Below are 20,003 nucleotides of genomic sequence, written 5' to 3' on the forward strand. Positions count from 1 at the left end.
TTTTTTAAAAATTGTACAGTAGATCTTGGTAATGAGGTTTGTTCAATGCATCTCCCTGCTGAATGGCTCTTTCAAATGAGATGCACAGTGTGTTGCTGCTAAGTATGATTTGCTGAATTTTCAATTTGTATATGAAACTTAGGCAGCCAAGGTTGGCAATGCCAATAAAGGTGTTTGAAGAAAATTGGGGATGGGGCTGGAAATGTGGTTTAGTGGTAATGTTGCTGGACTAGTTATCTTCCCCCCCACCCCAATCCACTCACTGTTCTTTTCCTAGGTGAGGCTGCTAGTGGTAGAGGATAAGTAGTGTAGCTGAGTATTTGGAAGGGTGTGATAGATCCAAATCTGATTTTAGCACTTATGCCCCAGAAACTAGCGGTGCATGAATGGTCATAAATGAATATAGAGAGATATCTCTGCCCATCTTGCATTCCAAACTTTACGCTCTGCTCCTTAAAGCAAATGGACAGAAGTTATTTTGTAACCATTACGTTCAAAGGCACTTAGAGACAGATGAAAGTTTGCATATATGCGTAGAAGTTCATTTTCTTGTCTTTGGCTGGTAGTGTAAAGGTCTCCTGATGCACTTGGCATGGCTTCCAGCTATCTACAGGGAAGAGGGCCTTCCTTGTTTGTTGCACTGAAGTGTCTTGACCACCCTGCTCTTCCTATGACAACCACTAGACCTGGCTCCAGGATGACCATTTTTTCTTAATCCTTCCCGGATCTTAAACTGTTGCAGTAACATGTAGTTTCTCCCACTAATGGGTGTGCCACCAATTGCCGAAGCTTGCCAGCAATATGTTTAATGAGGTTTTGGTGGGCAGTACATGAGCCATTCTCACTTCCCCAGAGAGGCCACTCACTTCAAGCAAAAGAGTGACCCCATTTTTGTCTACTTTTATAAATATTAACAAAAGCATTAATTGTTTTCCCAGAGTGAACTTCACAAGAATTGTTCAGGAGCTGCTGGACATGGAAACACAAGTCACCGTGACAATGACACATGGTGTGACTGGGCTCCATTTGGTGAGAACCTCCATTAACCAATTCTGTATGTGGATAAAAAAAGCAAAATGAATCATCAGACTTGTTTCCACTTGCGTGAGAGAGGCTGTTCCTTTTTGCCTCCCCTCTTTTATTTCAAATATTCCACTTTTTTTCTTCAAGCGTCTATCGCTGGTGACCCAGTGCTTATTTTGTGTCATCCAGCAGGTTGTGGTCATGCTGGTATCAGCCCAAAATTTACTCTGTTAATTAAATGCAGTTTCACAACTTGTTGCAATGTATCTGAGCTCATGATCTAGTTAACCCAGTACATAACCACTGCACTACCTATCTATTTTAATTATCCTCCAACTGGCATCTTGACTGAGATGTGCATCTGCAGAGTATGCGTTCCACAGTTGTGCTAGGTGTTTACTCCAATAAGCCATCAGGTCCTGTTCCATCCTCTATTGCATAAGCAAGTCAAACTTGAGTTCAGGTCGACCTGCACCAAAGAGTTGAATCTAGCACAGATTTTGAAATGTCATGGGTGTAACCTACTATAATGCACCAGGCCATTGTGGAGCATTCAATGCTGTGCTAATTTAACTGGTGAAGGAGAGTCCTGTCCCCCTTTTTTTTAATATAAAGGCAGCCCTGGATACTGCAGCTGGTGCAGGCCTGTCAATCATTGCTTGGTCATAACGCAACTGAGTAATATCTGGGAAGAGTGCCAGGAAAGTGTTGCTTCACAAACTTGGGTTTTTGTAATCTTTGTCATCGTACTTTTTTTAACCCATGGAGTTTAATTTTTGCTGTTGGGTGGTTGACCAGCTTCCTCCCAATTTTGTCAAGGCTCATCTTTATCAACCACAAGAAGTGTAAGGGTCTAACTGGATCGCATGGGTTGACTTTCTTTTTTCAACTGCGGCACTAAATTGCAGCAAAGTATTTTCTGACCTCATTGCATACACTTGGTAAGAGCGGGAGCCATCACTGCTTCTGTTAGATTTTTGTGCCTGACATTGTGCTATGGTTTGATGTTGATGCACACGCCTGTCAGCAGATCTTGCAATCCGTACAGACTGGACTGGTTCTTCTATCCGCTCAATATTCAGGGAGACCCTGAAATCAAAGGAGGCCTTGCTGCTGTTTTCTGGCTTACTGGAATAGACCATGCTGCTAAATGACTTTGCTAGGTGGCTGAATGTACACAGACCATGGCTCAGACTAGATACCAACAGCCAAATTTATTTAACGGCTAACAGTAGATAAAACGAGTTTCTGTCTATACCCTCAGAGCTAACCTTTCCCTTTTCTGTTCAGCAACTATCCTTTATAGGTTGAAATCTATAGAATTCCACAATGCCTTTTTCCCTTGGGGTGTCCTCCTGAGGCTGACAGCAACTGATGTCTTCAGTCTGGCCTTGTTCACACTCTCTCTTCTGGGAGTTCTGACCAGCTACCCCTGCAATTAGTTTATATACAGTAAATTTTACCACGTGCAAAGATGCTTCTCCTTGGCTCCTTTCAATGCAGCATTGATCTTTGAAAAAATGGCTGTTTTTTTTGTGTGACAAAATGCTACCACAAAGTCACACCCAGCTCTGTCTCATGGCTGTCAAACTCCCTGACTGACTTCTAACTTCTGTACCACTTACCCTTCATTCAATACAACTTCAAAAAAGAATGTTATTAGTCAATGACATACCTCATTATCTCATTGTACATCTGGCTGGTCTAATGTCAGTCCAGACATTTCAGTAAAGTTCAGCAACATTTTTTCAGCTAATCTATCTTTCTGGGACTCAGCCAAAATGTCAAATTGGCAAAATAGAATTGGAAGGACTTTGAGGTTCCATTGGAGCAATGCCTGTGACATGACCCACTTGCATCCTGTACTAATATTAAACACTGTGTAAGAACAAAACCTGAAAAATAAATTAAAATGCTCCATTTACCAATATGAGATAGCTGTTGGGCCTGGGAACCATGGCTGTTTCTTATGCAAAGCACCTTAAGGCTCCTCTACCACCATATATACCGAAATCAGCCCATCTCCATGTCTCTGTAGCCCAGCTGTGTGCTGTTTTCCCTTTTTTCTTTAATGAATTAAGTATAATGTATATTCTTATATTTTCTCAAGTGACCGTTCTTCATGAATAAATCTAAACAGAGTTTCTTCCTTTTTAAACTGCAGCTGAATCTGATCCTGTTCTCATCTGGATAGCAATCAAGAACGTGCTGGGTGTTTTTTTTTTTAGTTTTACCCAGTCGAGGATACTGAGGTTAATTGCTGTTTGCTAACTCGCTGGAAGCTTGAAGTGGAACCTGGCACCTTCCTAAGTTTGCCTTGTCTTGTTCCCTCCTGACCAGTGTAGTTCCCAGCTAAATCTTTGAGAGAGATCCACGTTCGTTCCTAATTGCAGTTAAATAAAATTTCACTTGCCACCTATCACAGTATCTAGTGTTATGGCATGGCTGCTGCTAAATGCCAATCTGCTCAAATCCCACAGAGAAACTTGAAACAGCTGCCAAAACAGTTTTTGCAATTTGTAGTGAGCGGTTCTGAAATCAGGAAATGATTTCCTCCACTACTTGTGATTTTTATAGTAAAATAAGCATTTATTAAAAGACTGAAGGGGGGAAAATATCCTACAATTATATTTAAGCACAAGAATGACTTCACACTGTAAACACCACAAACCTTATCTTAACTACTCTCCGAGCTAAAAGCAAAATACTACGAATACTGAAAATCTGAAATATAAAAAAAAAGAAAATGCTGGTCTGACAGCATCTGTGGAGAGAGAAACAGAGTTAATGTTTCAAATCTGCATGACTCTTCAGAGCTCTGAAGAAGTTTGTCTTTCCAGCATTTTCTGTTTTTATTACCCTCAGAGCTAACCTTTCCTGCTCCTGTTCAGCAGCAACCCTTATAGATTGTAAAATCTATAGAATGCCAGTAATTTTACCCTGCAATGCCTTTTTCCCTTGAGGTGTCTTCTGAGGCTGACAGCAGCTGGGTCTTCAGGTCTGGTCTTGTTCGCACTGTCTCCTGGTAGCTCTGACCATGCATTCCCTCCCTTTGATCTCACTCTTTTTATTTTGGCCAGTCTATTTAGACATGCTTTTTTCCCAGAATTGATTAAATCATTCTTTATTTTGGCTCTTAGACTTGTAAAAAAAAACAATCTTACCCTATCTTTACCTCACTTCCTTACACCTTTTTAACAACCTGCATATATCCCTTTTTGAGCTAAAACAACTCATTTCAAACTGTTATTGCTTTAAGTGAAACTGATTGAAGTTCCTCTTGGTTCATTAACACATCAAAACCACTTATCACTGTTAACTTTACACCCTTGCCATCACTCTTGCTCTTAATCCAATCTCAGCCTGACTTCCAGTATTTAACAAAATATTCCAGAAGAGAACTATTACAATTTCTTGCTTTCTTGACATGAGACTAAAACAAGTGCTTTGAGTACATTCTGGGGCATTGAAATGGAGCTAATGGTAATAATTTTTGCGAATGGGCATCACTGGCAAGGCCAACATTTTATTACCAAGATTTCACCTTGAGATAACGGTGAGCTGCTACCTTGAAGTACTGTGTAGTCTATGGTGAAGGTACTTCCACAGTGCCATTAGGCAGGGAGTTCCAGTATTTTGGCCCAGCATGACCATGTCTGAGTCAGGAATGGAGGGTAACTTGGATGTAATAGTGTTCTTGTCTGTTGGCTGCCTTTTTTTTGCCCCATGTAGGTTTGGGAGGCCAAAGGAGGTTTACTGAGGAACAGCAATGTATTCTGCAGGACCCATAGTAAGCTGGGTAGTCAAGGGGAGAAAATGTTCAGTCGTGTGTTTGTAACTATCCTGTCATTTATTTCAGATAAACCCAACTACAAGATGCTGTTTGGTGCACTGGACAACTCCTTCCTGATAACCTATGCCATTGGCATGTTCCTCAGGTCAGTATTATAGAAATTCAAGCCATGTGTACCTTGTGAATTTAGTACCTTTCAAGGTGAGGATGCTGCTGTTCATTTTGGATGCCGAGTGTCAGAATTCCCAAAATATGGGGGCAGAGTAAGCCTCCCTCCAATTCTGCACCTCCAACCCAAACTTCTGACAGTCCTTCCATATACCAATATGACAATACTCCATTTGCACTGATAAAGATTGCTGACAGAGGAGCCATTTTGTTCTTTGGGCCTATATTTGATCTGACTATCTCTTGGTGGCACAATGTTGGCATAGCAGTAGCTGGCACTAGACTCAAAATACAATGCATTAAATTCAACTCTGTTCCTATCATTGACTTTTTTTTCAATTTTTAGTTAATCATTTAAAAAAAACAACTCAGAACCCAGTGCTGAGCTAAATAGCCCAGGAGGAAAATTTTAGCAGTGGGCCAGCACTCAAAGATTGAATGTGTTGAGTTGGCAAGAGAAGCGTTTGAGACTTTGGAAGTCCCATGAGTTCCTAGTTTCCAACAGTGAATGGCTCACAAGAGTCACTGTACAAATGTGACTTGGGAATGAAGTATGGAAGTGTGTGTGAAACAGTCTGATGCGACGTTCCTGAGTTGACTTGCCTCTCTAACATTGCCCAACTCTGCCTTGCCTCAGCCCATGTGATGCTGAAAGACCTCAAAGTCCTAGTCATTGCTACATCTAACCCATGCTGTATCTGACTGAGGAATGTTTGGCTGGGCCCTGCAGAGGGAGCCTTAATCCAGTATCTAACCCATACTTTTTGAGAGATTGGAATTGCTTCATGCCAGTAATGGATGCAAAATGAAAAGTGGACAAACTATTAGCAGTACTGAGATTCTTGAGCATAAACTTAGCGCTCAGAACAGGTGATAACTTCAGTATGGCTCAAAGTTCTGTTTAATTCCTACGTATAAAGTACATGAGTAAAATGTTTTTATGGTGAAGCGAAAATGTGTTGGAATGATTTCTGATGCTTCTCCCTATGCTCGGACAGGTTTCTAATTTTTGCTGTTTGCTTTTAGTGGTATGTTTGGGGAGCGTCTCCCTCTGCGATATTACCTGACTGCCGGAATGTTGCTCAGTGGGTTATTCACGGCCCTTTTTGGATTTGGATTTTACTGGAACATACACAGCATCTGGTACTATGTGGTTATACAGGTCAGTGGCTGGGAACTGCACAGCCAGAATTAACCAACCATAGATATATAATGGCAAACGCATGTATGTATGGAGCATTCTTTGCTACTTCGCTGTATCTGTCACCCTTGTTGTAGAGATTTCCTAATTCTAGTTTGTCAGGTGATTCTGATTTGCATTAAAATTACCTACTGATATTTTTGCCTTGCAGGGTTAGGAGCAGCAAGTTGGCCTCTTGGCTCTATATACATTTGGTTAACAGATTTGTTCTTTGCCCTTTTTGAATGTGATTTATAACACTGGTGTCTAACAAATGCAGACAAGCCAATTTATCTTCCCAAACTTCAGTGTCTTCTAAAGCCTGTTGCTAAATTATGGCTGCACAAACATTATCCACCCTTCAGTACATTATCCCACTGACTATCTGCGTATGTGAACATTCCCAGAGTACATTATCCCACTGACTATCTTCGTATGTGAACATTCCCAGAGTACATTATCCCACTGACTATCTGCGTATGTGAACATTCCCAGAGTACATTATCTCACTAACTATCTATGTATGTGAACATTCCCAGAGTGTATCGGGCTATACAGCAGTGAGCAGTGCGGCTCATCTCTATCCCATGTTCCCATAACTGTGCTTTCCAACAGCACTCTCAGCATATTGATCAGGGGTGGAACTTCTGTCCTTTACTTCTTTTCCTTGCTGTCCTTCCCATGCTGGAAGTGTGGCTGAAACCATTAACTCAGCACAAGAGAGGACTTTGCAGGTAAATAAGAGTTCTGTAGCTGAATTTGAGTAGGTTACACAGAGGGGAAGAGGGTGAACATTGGGACTGGGGTTTGTCACCGGCACTGTTAACTAATTTTTTAATAAATTGCTGCACAAATACCTTTCAACAATTTCAAGGTAAATCTGTGCCACCTGCATTAGGTTGAAAATATTGGCGGAGATGTAGACCATGGGGCCAAAGAGGGAAAGATGATTTGCAACAGGGGTTGTCATAGAATCCTAGAAACTTGTAGCACAGAAAGACAAAGAAGCCATTTGGTCCATTCTCTGTGTGGACTCTTTGAAGCAGCCATTGTGCTTGATTCCCACCACTATTATGGAAGTTTCCTCTACCTTGCTCAGACACACACGCACGCGCACACACTTCTGAGACTAAAATAAGTAGATTTGTGCTGCGTAAGAATATGGGATGTGGAACATGGGGTGGGAATATGGAATTGAGATCAGTTATGATCTACTTGAATGACCAAGCAGGTTCTGGGCAATTCATTGAGACAGCAATTCATGGGGTGCAGTGTCTGCAGGCCGGAGGGGGCTGGGGATTGTTCAGAATCTCTCCATACCTGTCTTCAACCCAAGCCAACATGCTGTTCTCATAAGCACTGTCTTTGCCAGGCGAAGTTCAGTTTCCTCTTTGCAGCATTAAATATCGTAACTGCAATCAGTTTGCTTTTGGAGAGTTAAGCCCTGTATGTGATCACCTTACTCCTCGTGTTTCTCACAAGGATCTTCATCTAATATTTTCCACAGATCGCAAATGGTTTGGCTCAGACTACAGGGTGGCCAGCTGTTGTTGCTTGCGTGGGGAACTGGTTTGGAAAAGGGAAGTGAGTATCGTTTTAATAATTTCTGCAAAAAAAAAACATCATCCTAAGGTCAGGAGTGTGAGGCTGGGGAATGGTAACTGTTTGCATTGCTTGGCATTTTGTCTTGTGATCAAATTAACTGATTTTAAGGGAAAAAATGTTGTTGTTTTAGCTTGGGGCAAGAAATAAAATTAACTTCTGGTGACAGCTATCCAACTACCTGTTCCTGGAGTAACTTGATGGTCCTGTGACTGACTAATAATGGCCCCTTTTGAGTTCAATTTCTCTAGTGTGGATATCCCTGACAAGACCAACTTTTGTTGCCCATCCTTCTTTGCCTTGAAGGTGACGGTGAACCACCTTCTTAGTGGGAGTTTGATACCACCTGAGTGACTGACTGACTATTTCAGAGGACAGCTAATATTGGTGTGGGACAGGGGTCATGCATAAAAGTGGGTAAGGATGATTGGTTTCCTTCACTAAAGAACATTAACGAACCAGTTCAGTTTCTATCCTTCGGGGTCACTTTTACTGATACAATTTTTAAAAATAACAGGAGTTACTTTCGTGAGATTTAATCTTCCGTTCTCTTTTCTCTATCACTAGTCGACTAATGCTACCCTTCATACCCAGAGTGTCCCCAAACCTCCTGCTTTAGGCTGAAGTCTTCCGGAAAAGGTGGTTTTGGTCCTGGGCGAAACAATCTTCATGCACGCTGTCTGTGCGTGTGCAGTATCTTGACTCTCATAGCTTGCAACCAAACCATGTTGGTTCCTGTGGGTCTCCAAAGCACCAATTCACTGCTGTGTGCACGTGCGTGTGTGTGTGTGTGTGTAACATTGCAGATGCTGAAAATCTGAAATAAAAACAGAATGCTGAAAGTACTCAAGTTAGGCAGCACCTGCGGAGAGAGAAATAAAGTTGATATTTCGGGTCAGAGTCAGTGAAGTGAGTTGGGTTTGCTTTTCATTATTTTCTCCCAATTTGTGTATTCTTTAAAAAGTCAAACTTTAGAAGTTACTTAGATCGATATTTTTGTTGAGTCAATGGAATTCACTTGTTTTTTCATTGCGGTTGATTAGATAGAAATGTTACTTGTGCTTAAATCTTTGTGTATTCCCTTTGATCATTTTGTTACAATTTTATTTGTCTAAACAACACTATCAATTTATGACTGCCCTGGCACATATTTGATACAAGGTACTTATTCATGCATCAATAAGCCCCCACTCTAACATTCCTCCTTTTATATTAGGAAAGAGAAGGCTGAGGGGTGACCTAAGGAGATCAACGTTGTGAAAGGGTTTGATGGGATAGGTCTGGACAAGCTGTTTCCATTTGTAGGAGAACCCTACGCAAAGCACTAGGAATACATAGTAGTAGGATAACTAATAAATTCAATAAGGAATTTAGGAGAAATCACTTTACCCAGGGAGTAGTTAGCATGTGGAGTTGGTACTTACTACCAAACATCATCTGGACGAATTGCTGCACTGAAGGGGAAGCTAGATCGACACATGCTGGCGAAAGCAATAGAAGATTGTGAAGAGGAGTTGGAGGATGTTTGTGTGGAGCATAAACTCAGTTGGGCCAATGGCCTGTTGCTGTGATGTGCCTATGAACCTGTTGAGTGATTTGACGATTAGACCTCTGGAATGTGAACCTTGCCTCAAAATCAAATCTGAGCCTACGGGGAAAGGGATGGACTTGAAGATGTGGGACTTCGGTTAAGTGGAGACATTAGAGAAGGTGCAAGTTCTGAAGAGTCATATTGAACTCAATGTTAACTCTCTTTCTCTCTCCACAAATGCTGCCAGCCCACAATTTTTTTTTTTCCCAGCATTTTCTGTTTTATATCAGAGAAGGTAGGATTGTTCACATGAGTAGGGAAAGTTTAAGGAGAGATTTAATAGAGGTGTGCAAAATTATGAAGGATTTCAGCCGTAGATAAAGAGGAATTGTTTCTACTAGCACGAGGGCCTGTAACCAGAGGGCACAGATTTAATATAATTAGTGAAAGAACAAGAGATGACAATCTTGTTTATGTGATCTGAAAGGGTGATGGAAGCAGATTTATTAGTTCCTTTTGAAGGAAATTGATTGTAGATTTAAAGGAAGAATTTGCAGTGAAGTGTAAGTGTAAGTATCAGTTCCTGATAAAGAACTGGCACAGACATGATGGGCTGAATGACCTCCTGTGCTGTATCGTGAGGGCAGGAGAGTTCAAACATTAATGTTCTCCCGTTTTTGGTGTGAGATGCAGCAGTCTTTTCTTGAGTTGCAATTTAAAAACAAAAAATTGAAAGGAGCTGAGCTCCCATGTCACATGCAATCCATTTCTCATGCTGCACTCACCCTGTCTCTCCCAAAGTCAAATAACTTGGTGAGTCCACGTGCCTTGTGGTGTAGCTGAGGGTAATCCCAGGTTTGATACCCAGTGTTAGCTGATCTCAGGTAGGGGTGGGAGTGCTACAATTGGCTTCAGAGTCACTTGATTAGAGAAAGGAGGAATCGAACAAGGTTTCCCTGCTGTTGGTAGGTGACTAATAATCTAGTGAAGAGAGTATAAGTGGGGTTGAGATTGGGCTCGGGGCCCTGACCAAGAGGCCACCCTACCTAGATAGTGTCAGGAGGTGGGTAACTGGAGCCCCGGCTGAACCGTCTCCTGCACCAGGGACCCAAAGGTTCAGAGGCCAATTGTACTGCCCTCGCCTGACCCATCAACTCAGTAACCAAGAACTGGATCTGGCACTGACCTAGTCTGTAGGACTGGATCATAAGTCATTCAATAACTGAATAGAGAGTCAAATTCTCGCTGTTTGGCGAGCAGTTCTATTGTGTTAATTGTATAATGGCCTCCACAGAGAGCAAAACAGAAGAACCAAATAACTAAAATGAAAAACAAAAAATTTCACTTTTATAAAAGAAATCAACAAATTAAACATGAATTAACAGGCAAATTGTTGTCAATATAAAGTATAAATTAAATATTAAATTGAAGATACTACAAGCATAGTCTACTCAGCATGTATGGTACCAAATCCAACCACAAAGTTGTACAAAGGTTTGAATTGGTAGAATTCTAGCTCTTTTTTCCTTCAAGGATTTAGCCACTGATTCTCTGACAGCCGCACCCCTTGCATATTCTTCACCAACATGATACACCATAACTGGGTTAGTCATAGTGTGATAGGTTTAGAGGGAGTGGAATTCTAAAATGCATCCAAGGGAGCTTTTTAAGCCAGTGCGTAGAAGGCCCGACAAGAGAGATGATCCCGGACTTAACTTTAGGGAATGAAGCCGGGCAAGTGGTAGAGGTATCAGTGGGGGAGCATTTTGCAGATAGTGATCAATACTCCATTAGATTCAAGGTTGCTATGGAAAAGGACAAGGATGGGCCAGAAATCAGAGTTCTAAACTGGGGGAAGTCCGATTTTTAATAAAATCAGATATGATTTGGCCAGAGTGGACTGGGAGCAGCTGCTTTTAGGTAAATCTGTGTCAGGGCAGTGGGACTCATTCAAGAAGGAAATAGGGAGAGTACAGAGCCAACATATTCTAGTAAAGACAAAGGGTGGGACCAACAAATCCAGGGAACCCTGGATATCGAGGGATATACAGGATTGGATAAAGAGAAAAAGGGAAGCTTATGGCAGATACCGAGGGCTCAAAACAGCGGAAGCCCTTGAGGAGTATAGAATGTGTAGAGGGGAACTTAAAGGAAATTAGGAGAGCAAAAAGGGGGGCATGAAAGAAACATTGGCAGGTAAAATAAGGGAAAATCCAAAGTTATTTTACAAGTACATTGAGTAAGGGGATAACTAGGGAAAGAGTAGGGCCCGTTGAGGACCATAGTGGTAATTTGTGTGTGGAGCCGGAAGACGTAGATCAGGTTCTAAATGAATACTTTGTGTCAGTGTTCACAAGTGAGAGGGATGATGTGGGTATGGAAATCGGGCAGGACTGTGATATAATTAAAGAAATTAGCATAGAAAGGGAGGAGGTTCTAAGTGGTCTGGTAGGCTTAAAAGTAGATAAATCTCCAGACCCGGATGAAACGTATCCAGGCTGTTGAGTGAGGCAAGGGAGGAGATAGGGGCTCTGGCAATAATTTTCAATACCTCTCTGGCCACAGAAGAGGTGCTAGAGGACTGGAGGACACCCAATGTGGTACTGTTATTCAGGAAGGGAGGGAAAAACCAGGGAACTACAGGCCAGTCAGTCTAACCTCAGTGATGGGGAAACTATTGGAATCAATCCTGAGGGACAGGATTAATCTACACTTGGAGAGGCAGGGATTAATCGAGGGCAGTCAGCGTGGTTCTGTTAAGGGGAGGTCATGTCTCACCAATTTGAATTTTTCGAAGAGGTGACCAGGTGTGTAGATGAGGGCAATGCATTTGACTTGGACTTCAGCAAGGTTTTTGATAAGGTCCTGCATGGGAGACTGATAACGAAGGTAAGAGCCCATGGGATTCAAGGCAATTTGGCAAATTGGATCCAGAATTGGCTGAATGGCAGGAAGCAGAGGGTGATGGTCGAGGTGTTTGTAACTGGATGCCTGTGTCCAGTGGGGTTCCACAGGGATCGGTGTTGGATCCCTTGCTGTTTGTGGTGTATACATAAACAATTTAGACTTGAATGTAGGAGGGTTGATCAATAAGTTTGCAGATGACATGAAAATTGATGGGGTGGTAAATAGTGAGGAGGATAGCCTTAGATTACAGGAAGATATAGATGGGCTGTCAGATGGGCTGATCAGTGGCAAATGGAATTTAATCCAGATACGTGTGAGGTGATGCACTTGGGCAGCACAAACAAGGCACAGGAATACATGATGAATGATAGGATCCTGGGAAGTACTGAGGATCAGCAGGACCTTGGTGTACATGTCTACCAGTTCCTTAAGGTAGCAGGACCGGTAGATAAGGTGGTTAAGAAGGCATATGGGATACTTGCCTTTATTAGCTGAGGCATGGCATATAAGAGCAGGGAGGTTATGCTGGAACTGTATAAAATGCTGATTAGGCCACAGTTAGAGTATTGCGTGCAGCTCTGGAATCCAGGTTATTAGGGAGGATGTGATTGCACTAGAGAGAGTGCAGAGGAGATTTACCAGGATGTTGCCTGGGCTGGAAAGTCTTAGTTATAAGGAGAGATTGGGTAGACTGGCGTTTTTTTCCCTGGAGCAGAGAAGATTGAGGGGGGACATGATTGAGGTGTATAAAATTGAGGGGCATAGACAGGGTAGACAGGAAGGAATTTTTCCCCTTGGTGGAGGGATCAATAACCAGGGGGCATAGATTTAAGGTAAGGGGCAGGAGGTTTAAAGGGAATGTGAGGAAGAATTTTTTCACCTAGAGGGTGGTGGGAATCTGGAACTCACTACCTGAAAGGGTGGTAGAGGCAGAAACCCTCATAACATTTAAGAAATAAATATTTGGATGTGCACTTGCAATGCCATGGCATACAAGGCTATGGGCCTAGCGCTGGAAAATGGGATTAGAATAGTTAGGTACTTGGTTGACCGGTGCAGACTCGATGGGCCGAAGGGCCTTTTTCTGTGCTGTAGACCTCTATGACTCTGGCTCTTGACTTCTCCAGAACCCCTCATCTCTGTTCACGACAGTCTTGATGGTGTGAATTGAGCAATATTACCTCTCTTTGAACCTTCAGTGACAAACCTTGTGCGGTGTGTGACCAGTTTGTGTTTACTGATTGCTATTTCCTGAATCCAACCTTCATTTTCTCCAGTCTGTCTGCACTGCACCATTGGATGCAAGCCTGGGCTTTTATCTAGTTTCAACCAGTTTATTTCCCCAGGAAGCTGAAGTTTCCTTCTCAATTAGGGTCTGACTCAAAGCAAATTTTGAACCCAACAGAACATTAAACAAGTCATCTGTCAGAACAGCACCCACATGCTGACCACCCCCCACCCACCCAGCAACTAGTCTGGCAAACCATGGGTTCCATCACAAAATGTATGCTTTTTAATTTTATTTTCCTCCAGTTATTGTATAAATAGTATTTCCTTCCACACCCTGATGGGGCAGACAGGTGACTTTCTCCCAGGCCTCTGCTAATCTACCTTTAGTCTAACACTGGAATATTAGTGACTGTGGCTCATAGGGACATGAGTAGGCCGTTCTGCCATTCAATTAGAAAATGGTTGAACTGTATCTTAACTTTCGTTACGCACCTTTGTTCCATATCTCTCAAAGATTTATGAATTAAGGGTATTGAGATTTCCAGTTGATCCAAAGCCTTGATGGCTTTTGAGGGGGAATGTGTTCGGACTTGGAGGTTGTGGCCTCTGTATAGTTTCCCTGGTGAGACAGGGAGAGCCTTTATGCAGTGTTCTGTAGTCACGCGCACACTTTCAATACCTGGACTTTTGAGAAACTGTAGCTATATTACATTTGTAGATCAAAATATATTATGGGCAGATCAGTACTGTGACTGGGGTGTTGTAATAATTCCAACTCGTCCTTTCTCTTTTGTGGCCTTTAGATGGCATTTCATACCACGTTGTTTTTCCTTTTTTACCCCTCCTCCCATTTAATTTGACAGGAGAGGACTCATCATGGGAATCTGGAACTCTCACACCTCAGTCGGGAATATCCTGGGCTCCTTGATCGCTGGGATCTTTGTGTCATCTGCCTGGGGTTTATCATTCATAGTGCCTGGTGCCATTATTGCAACAATGGGAATAGTCTGCTTCTTCTTTCTGGTGGAATGTAAGTGATGTCTGTGTTTATATGCCAGTGTTTTCCTAGAACTGTGTGCCTGCATTTTGTGGTGCACAAGAATAACAGCAAATGATAACAATTGAGCAGAAATTTTGGGCATCTTTTGTGAAATTTGAGTGCTAGTTAATTGCTACAGAATGGCTGTGGGCTTGTACTAGACCCTGCCTTCCCCGTAGGCTTGTGGGGGGTTGTGTGTGGAGGTTGCAGGGTGAGGGTATCAAACAAAGATGATGCCTTTGTGTTTGAGGACAAGCAATCGCCATATCATCCTTGTGCCCCTCCTACTGGATGGTTTTGGAATGGCCTTGATGGATTTTTGAGATGCAGTTTATTTTCCCTTGGTGTGGCGGGGAAGGTGGAAATAATAATTGCCCCCATCCAAACCCTGCCTCCACCCCAGGAATCTTATGGGGAAAATGTGGGATAGGACCACATCTCCCCTTGATGACCCCTGTGTGCCAGGAGCTGAGAATCTCACCTCACTTGCCCTGGGTGAGATGAAACATTTGGTTGGAAACAGAACCCTTTTGGATTGGTCATTGTTTAGCTTTTCCAAATTCACAAACTTTTTTTTTGTCTTGTCTTACAGACCCTGAAGATGTTGGTTGTACACCTGCCGAACACCATGTAAGTAAATTGATCATTTTAACTGTTAACCAATAATGTTATTGATATAGACTTGGAGGGACTAGTGCTCTAAACCTAACATTGTACTATTCTTCCAGTGCTCTGCTGTGCAGTTCTGTTGTATGCTGGGTCTTTGTCACCCTGTGCCCAAAAGGATATGCATCCCAGTAGATATGAGAAACCACCTTTTCAAATTGGGAGCTTACTTGAAGTGAAGATCTGCCTGTTTCCTTCTATCTTCAGATTTCTGCAGAATCCAGTTTGAGTCAGGTGGTTTGCATTTGTGCTGCCATCAAATCTGTTCACCACACTGATTAAATGTCAACCCTTCCCTATATATCAGAATCACAGGATTCTTACAGCACAGGAGGTGGCCATTTAGCCCATTGTGTGCACCAACTTTCCGACTGAGCAGCTTAGTGCATTTCTCCTGCCTCCTTCCCATAGGCCTGCACGTTGTTCCTTTTCAAATCTGTCTAATTCCCTTTTGACTGAACAGCACGTTCCAGAGCTCTGTGTGGAAAAAGCCATATCTCTTGTGCTTCTTTGGCAAATTACCTTTAAATCTGTTCCATCTCATTCTCGATCTTTTCATGAGAGGGAACAGTTTCTCCTTATCTAATCCATCCAGACCCCTCATGATTTTGAATATCTCTATTAAATCCTGTCTCGGCTGTCTTTTCCCCTACTTCTCCAAAATATCTTCATGACTGAAGTTCCTCATCCCAGGAACCATTCTCATGAATCTTTTCTGCACTCTCTCCAATACCTTCATCTTTCCTAAAGTGTGGCATCCAGAACTGGATTCAATACTCCAGCTGAGGCTCAACCAGTATCTTTTACAGCCTCAACACCACCTCTTTGCTCTTGTACTCTATGTCCCTATTATTAAAGCCTAGGATACTGTGTGCTATTTTTAAACTCTGCTCTCAACCAGTCCTGCCACCTTCAATGACCTATGCACATATACACCCAAGTCCCTCTGCTCTTGCACCCTGTTTAGAATTATGCCCTTTATTTTCTATACCTTGGCAGGAAGATCATGGAGAGATGATCTCTTCACATTACTCGTCATTGAATTTCATCTGCCTCCTGTCCGCCCATTCCACCAACTTGTCTATGTCCTTTTGAAGTTCTACATATTGAGGCGTTTAAGCTTGGGATTAGAGAGGGCCTGAGAAAGGTGTTCTTAATGGTGTTTCATTAATTCCCTTCACCTGCTCTATCATAGAATGCTTCAATGATGCCTTGGAAGAGGAGGAGAGAAGATTGGAGAGACACAGCAATGACTGGGGAATCTGAGGCATTTAGTGTTGTAGCACTTTTAGAAGAACTGAATAACCCACTTCCACCTATCCTGGCATCCAGTTACTAAGGAGCCTTGGCACCAATTGGAGTTCTGGGGATTAAAAGGACAAAAAAGATTTTTATTGCCTCTTTGGCTGGGGGTTCCATTATTGAATAGGTGCCTTTTCTGGTATTCCAGGATCAACAAGAGCAAGAGCCATTGATACGCCATGGGAGCATGGAGGAGATTTTTACCAATCCCAGTGATACAGAAAATGGGGGCACCATCAGTCCCAGTGATCGCACTGGGCAGCCTTCTGCAATTAGCTTCCTTGGGGCACTCAAAATACCCGTGAGTACCAAAGACCCTGGTCAGTTCACATATGGAATTGAATTCTGTGTATATGATGGTGCTCATTACCCTTTGAAAGCCAATGTTAATCTGAAAAGTTGGTGTGCAATCTATTTTTTTTGAGCTAAATAAATTTGAATTATCCAAGATGTCAAGTAAGCAAAGTAAAAATGTAGTGCTAAAATATTTGAATAATTTAATTTGAATCTAGATTAAGATGAATCCACAATGTAATTTGTTTTAGGCCTTTTGCATCTATCCATGCTGCTTTGAAGGCTACTGTCCATTTATAACACTTGTGTTAGTTTGTTGCTTTCTCATCTGGGTGGTGTTCATGAAAAGCATTGGAACTGGCTAGAGGTACTTTTTATTCCCAAAACCCCAAAGTGATGAGGATACATTGGTGTTGTATTTAAATGAGTGGCAGGAATGAGAGCAAAGGAGGTCTGAAGCTCCTTCAAATGCAGTCTTTGTACTTGTGCAGAAATTAAACCTTTTTCTACCTTTTTTGTGCAGGGTGTGGTCGAGTTCTCGCTGTGTTTACTCTTTGCCAAGCTGGTCAGTTATACATTCCTGTTCTGGTTGCCTCTCTACATTTCCTCTGTTGGTGAGTAGCACATGGTGTGTGTTTTTTTTTTCAAAAACGCCATTTGCACAGCTCTTACCATTGAATTCTAATCCAAAATGCTTATCTGCAACATAGATGCATGACGATGATAGTCTAGCATTATCATCATAGATTATTGGATAAGGAAGTGATTTGGCACAAATGTTAAAATGCTGGGGGAGGGCAGGTGCGGGGGAATTCCCACTGACCTCCAAAGAGCTCCCCATCCACTGATATGATGGAGTATTACTGAATTCAAGTGCAGAAAAAGACTCCATATGCAATCTTGATCACTAATTTTACAATAAGGATCATCATGGTTTTTTTTTAAGATGGATTTGATTTTTATCAAACTCTCTAACCCAACACTGCACACATCCTTGTATGAATGGTAATCTATTCTAATAGTCCAATCAGACAGTTCAACTCAACGGTTAGGAAGTAGAATGTTGGCATCTAGCACATTGACATTTTATTTGGTCAATCATGTACCTTTTGGGATTGGCTTAACTGAACATAATCAAGGTCAGGAACCAGATCAACAGTATAGGGAGCAAGTTAATGGGAATAGGAACTACAAACTAGCTTTAGGCCTTTGCAAAACCTTGCACTGCAATGGGGTAAGTGCAAAATTATTACATGTCTGTGATATCTTTATCGCCTTTTGTTTTTGCTGATGGTGCCTGTGCTGTTCCCTACATATAACTTGCACCACAACAAGGTGGTTAAATCAGCCAGTGTGCGTTTTACACACTTTTACTTCAGCCTAGCAAATCCATTCTTAAATGTTGACATGGCCTCTACTTCATTTTGTGAACTCCATTATTATATTTGGATATTCATAACTGTAAATAAGCACATATTTCTCTTGTGCTCTTTTCTAAATCTTAGTTTTGAGTTGCCTCCCAATTAAATGTTTCTTTTTGGCTGCAATTTGCTCAATCAGCACAAAATATAACAATCTGAAACACAATTGTATTTGACACAAATCAATTATTTAATACTTTAAAAAGGTTCTGGAATTGGCACCACCCACAGAACTAGTCACACCCTCAGAATGAATGAATCACCATTGGGAGTTTCTGCTAATGGTGCTCATTTGCAAGCTGTTAAAGTAGACTCCAAATATTAAAAACAAAAAGCTACTGCGGATGCTGGAAATCCAAAACAAAAACAGAATTACCTGGAAAAACTCAGCAGGTCTGGCAGCATCGGTGGAGAAGAAAAGAGCTGACGTTTCGGGTCCACATGACCCTTCAACAGAACTGAAGGGTCATGTGGACCCGAAACGTCAGCTCTTTTCTCCAAATATTAAACTGGAACTTTTGGGCCAAGGACACTAATTGCAACATTCTTAGAAGGTTTTGAACAATTTACTTAAATTTATGAAAAACTGACTACTGAATACCAAAAACTGACTACTGTACTCCAAACAAAATAGTTTTATATATTGAAGTCCTTTCCAGGAATTTAAAATCTGTTTCTTGCAGGTGGTGGATATTGAGGCAGGAATTTAAAATGATTATCCTTTCTGGATAACCTTATTCTTGTGCTTTAATATTGTCTCTGTCTCATTATTCCTGACACTTCAATCATCTTCTGTTTCTATCAACTGTCTCCTATTGCTCCATAATTGAAATGCCTCTATCAAATTGCCCTATAATATTCTCTGTCCTAATGAAAACAGCCCCCAGCAATGTGGCTGAGATGGGAAACTGAGAGGACTGTGACCAGGCAATGCATTGTAGCACATCAATCACAAATATCACGGTAACTTCAGCAACTGTGCTTCTATAACTTCTTTCTTTCGTGTCTTCGTGACTTCCAAAAGCACGTTTCAAAACAATTTTGGAAACCATTTTGAAGTGTAAGTCACTTCAACCAATTTGCACACAGCAAGCCCCCACAAACAATGTGATAATGAATAAATTATCAGTTTTCATGATGTAGATTGGGGCTAAGTATTGGCTGCAATACTGGGATAACTCTTCTGCTCTACGTCATAGTCCAGTGGATTTTTCTATCTATCTAAGAGCAAGACAGGCTTTGAGTTAACATCACATGGGAAAGTTGGCACCTTTGATGGTATAGGCTCCTTCAGTACTGCAGTGTAATGATAGTTTAGGTCCAATCTCCTGGAGTTGAACTAGCTACTGAACCATGGCTAACACTTCCAGATGTTAACATGAACTTGCGTTGACTCATTATAACTTCGAACAAATGGGTTTATCAAATTATTTTCTTTCTGTTTCAGCCCATCTGAATCCCAAAGCTGCTGGTGATATCTCAACACTCTTTGACGTTGGTGGCATTCTTGGTATGTTTAAATTGAGTAGATTTGGCTGTATTAGGAACATGGTGGCGTTTGGTACAATGTAAGCTGATTTAAAAATACAGATATTGGACTAAAATTGCCTATTTAAAGACAAATTCCTCCTCCTTTAAAGTGTTGTTTGCAAATCTATCTGTATGTTTGTTCTCAGATTTAGGTTGGACCTATTTTATATATTCTCATCTTTTCCTGTAGGTTGTAATTTGTGCTAAAGTTGTTTCAACATCTTTGGCCTTCATACCCCAATTTGTCATTGTAGATGATTCTTGCAATTAGCTGGCCAGTGGCATGGTAGGGCTGCTACATTTGGCTTCAGTTCCCC

The 20,003-nt window shown here is 41.7% G+C and overlaps 1 protein-coding gene across 2 annotated transcripts in view; it reads left to right on the forward strand.

Annotated features, from left to right (window-relative positions):
- Positions 1-20,003, forward strand: part of slc37a2 (solute carrier family 37 member 2) — a 55,049-nt gene that overhangs the window by 19,571 nt on the left and 15,475 nt on the right. The window contains exons 3-12 of one of the 2 annotated variants that reach the window (XM_078531423.1): positions 939-1,029; positions 4,883-4,961; positions 6,011-6,146; positions 7,672-7,748; positions 14,298-14,464; positions 15,066-15,103; positions 16,335-16,406; positions 16,590-16,742; positions 17,259-17,349; positions 19,604-19,666. In XM_078531423.1, coding sequence (XP_078387549.1) covers positions 939-1,029; positions 4,883-4,961; positions 6,011-6,146; positions 7,672-7,748; positions 14,298-14,464; positions 15,066-15,103; positions 16,335-16,406; positions 16,590-16,742; positions 17,259-17,349; positions 19,604-19,666 — 967 coding nt within the window. The remainder of the gene's footprint in view (positions 1-938; positions 1,030-4,882; positions 4,962-6,010; positions 6,147-7,671; positions 7,749-14,297; positions 14,465-15,065; positions 15,104-16,334; positions 16,407-16,589; positions 16,743-17,258; positions 17,350-19,603; positions 19,667-20,003) is intronic. The other variant, XM_078531412.1, reaches the window with a different exon arrangement.

The sequence above is a fragment of the Cetorhinus maximus genome, chromosome 2 (genome assembly GCF_964194155.1).
Source record: "Cetorhinus maximus chromosome 2, sCetMax3.hap1.1, whole genome shotgun sequence".
In the NCBI taxonomy this organism is placed as follows: Eukaryota; Metazoa; Chordata; class Chondrichthyes; order Lamniformes; family Cetorhinidae; genus Cetorhinus; species Cetorhinus maximus.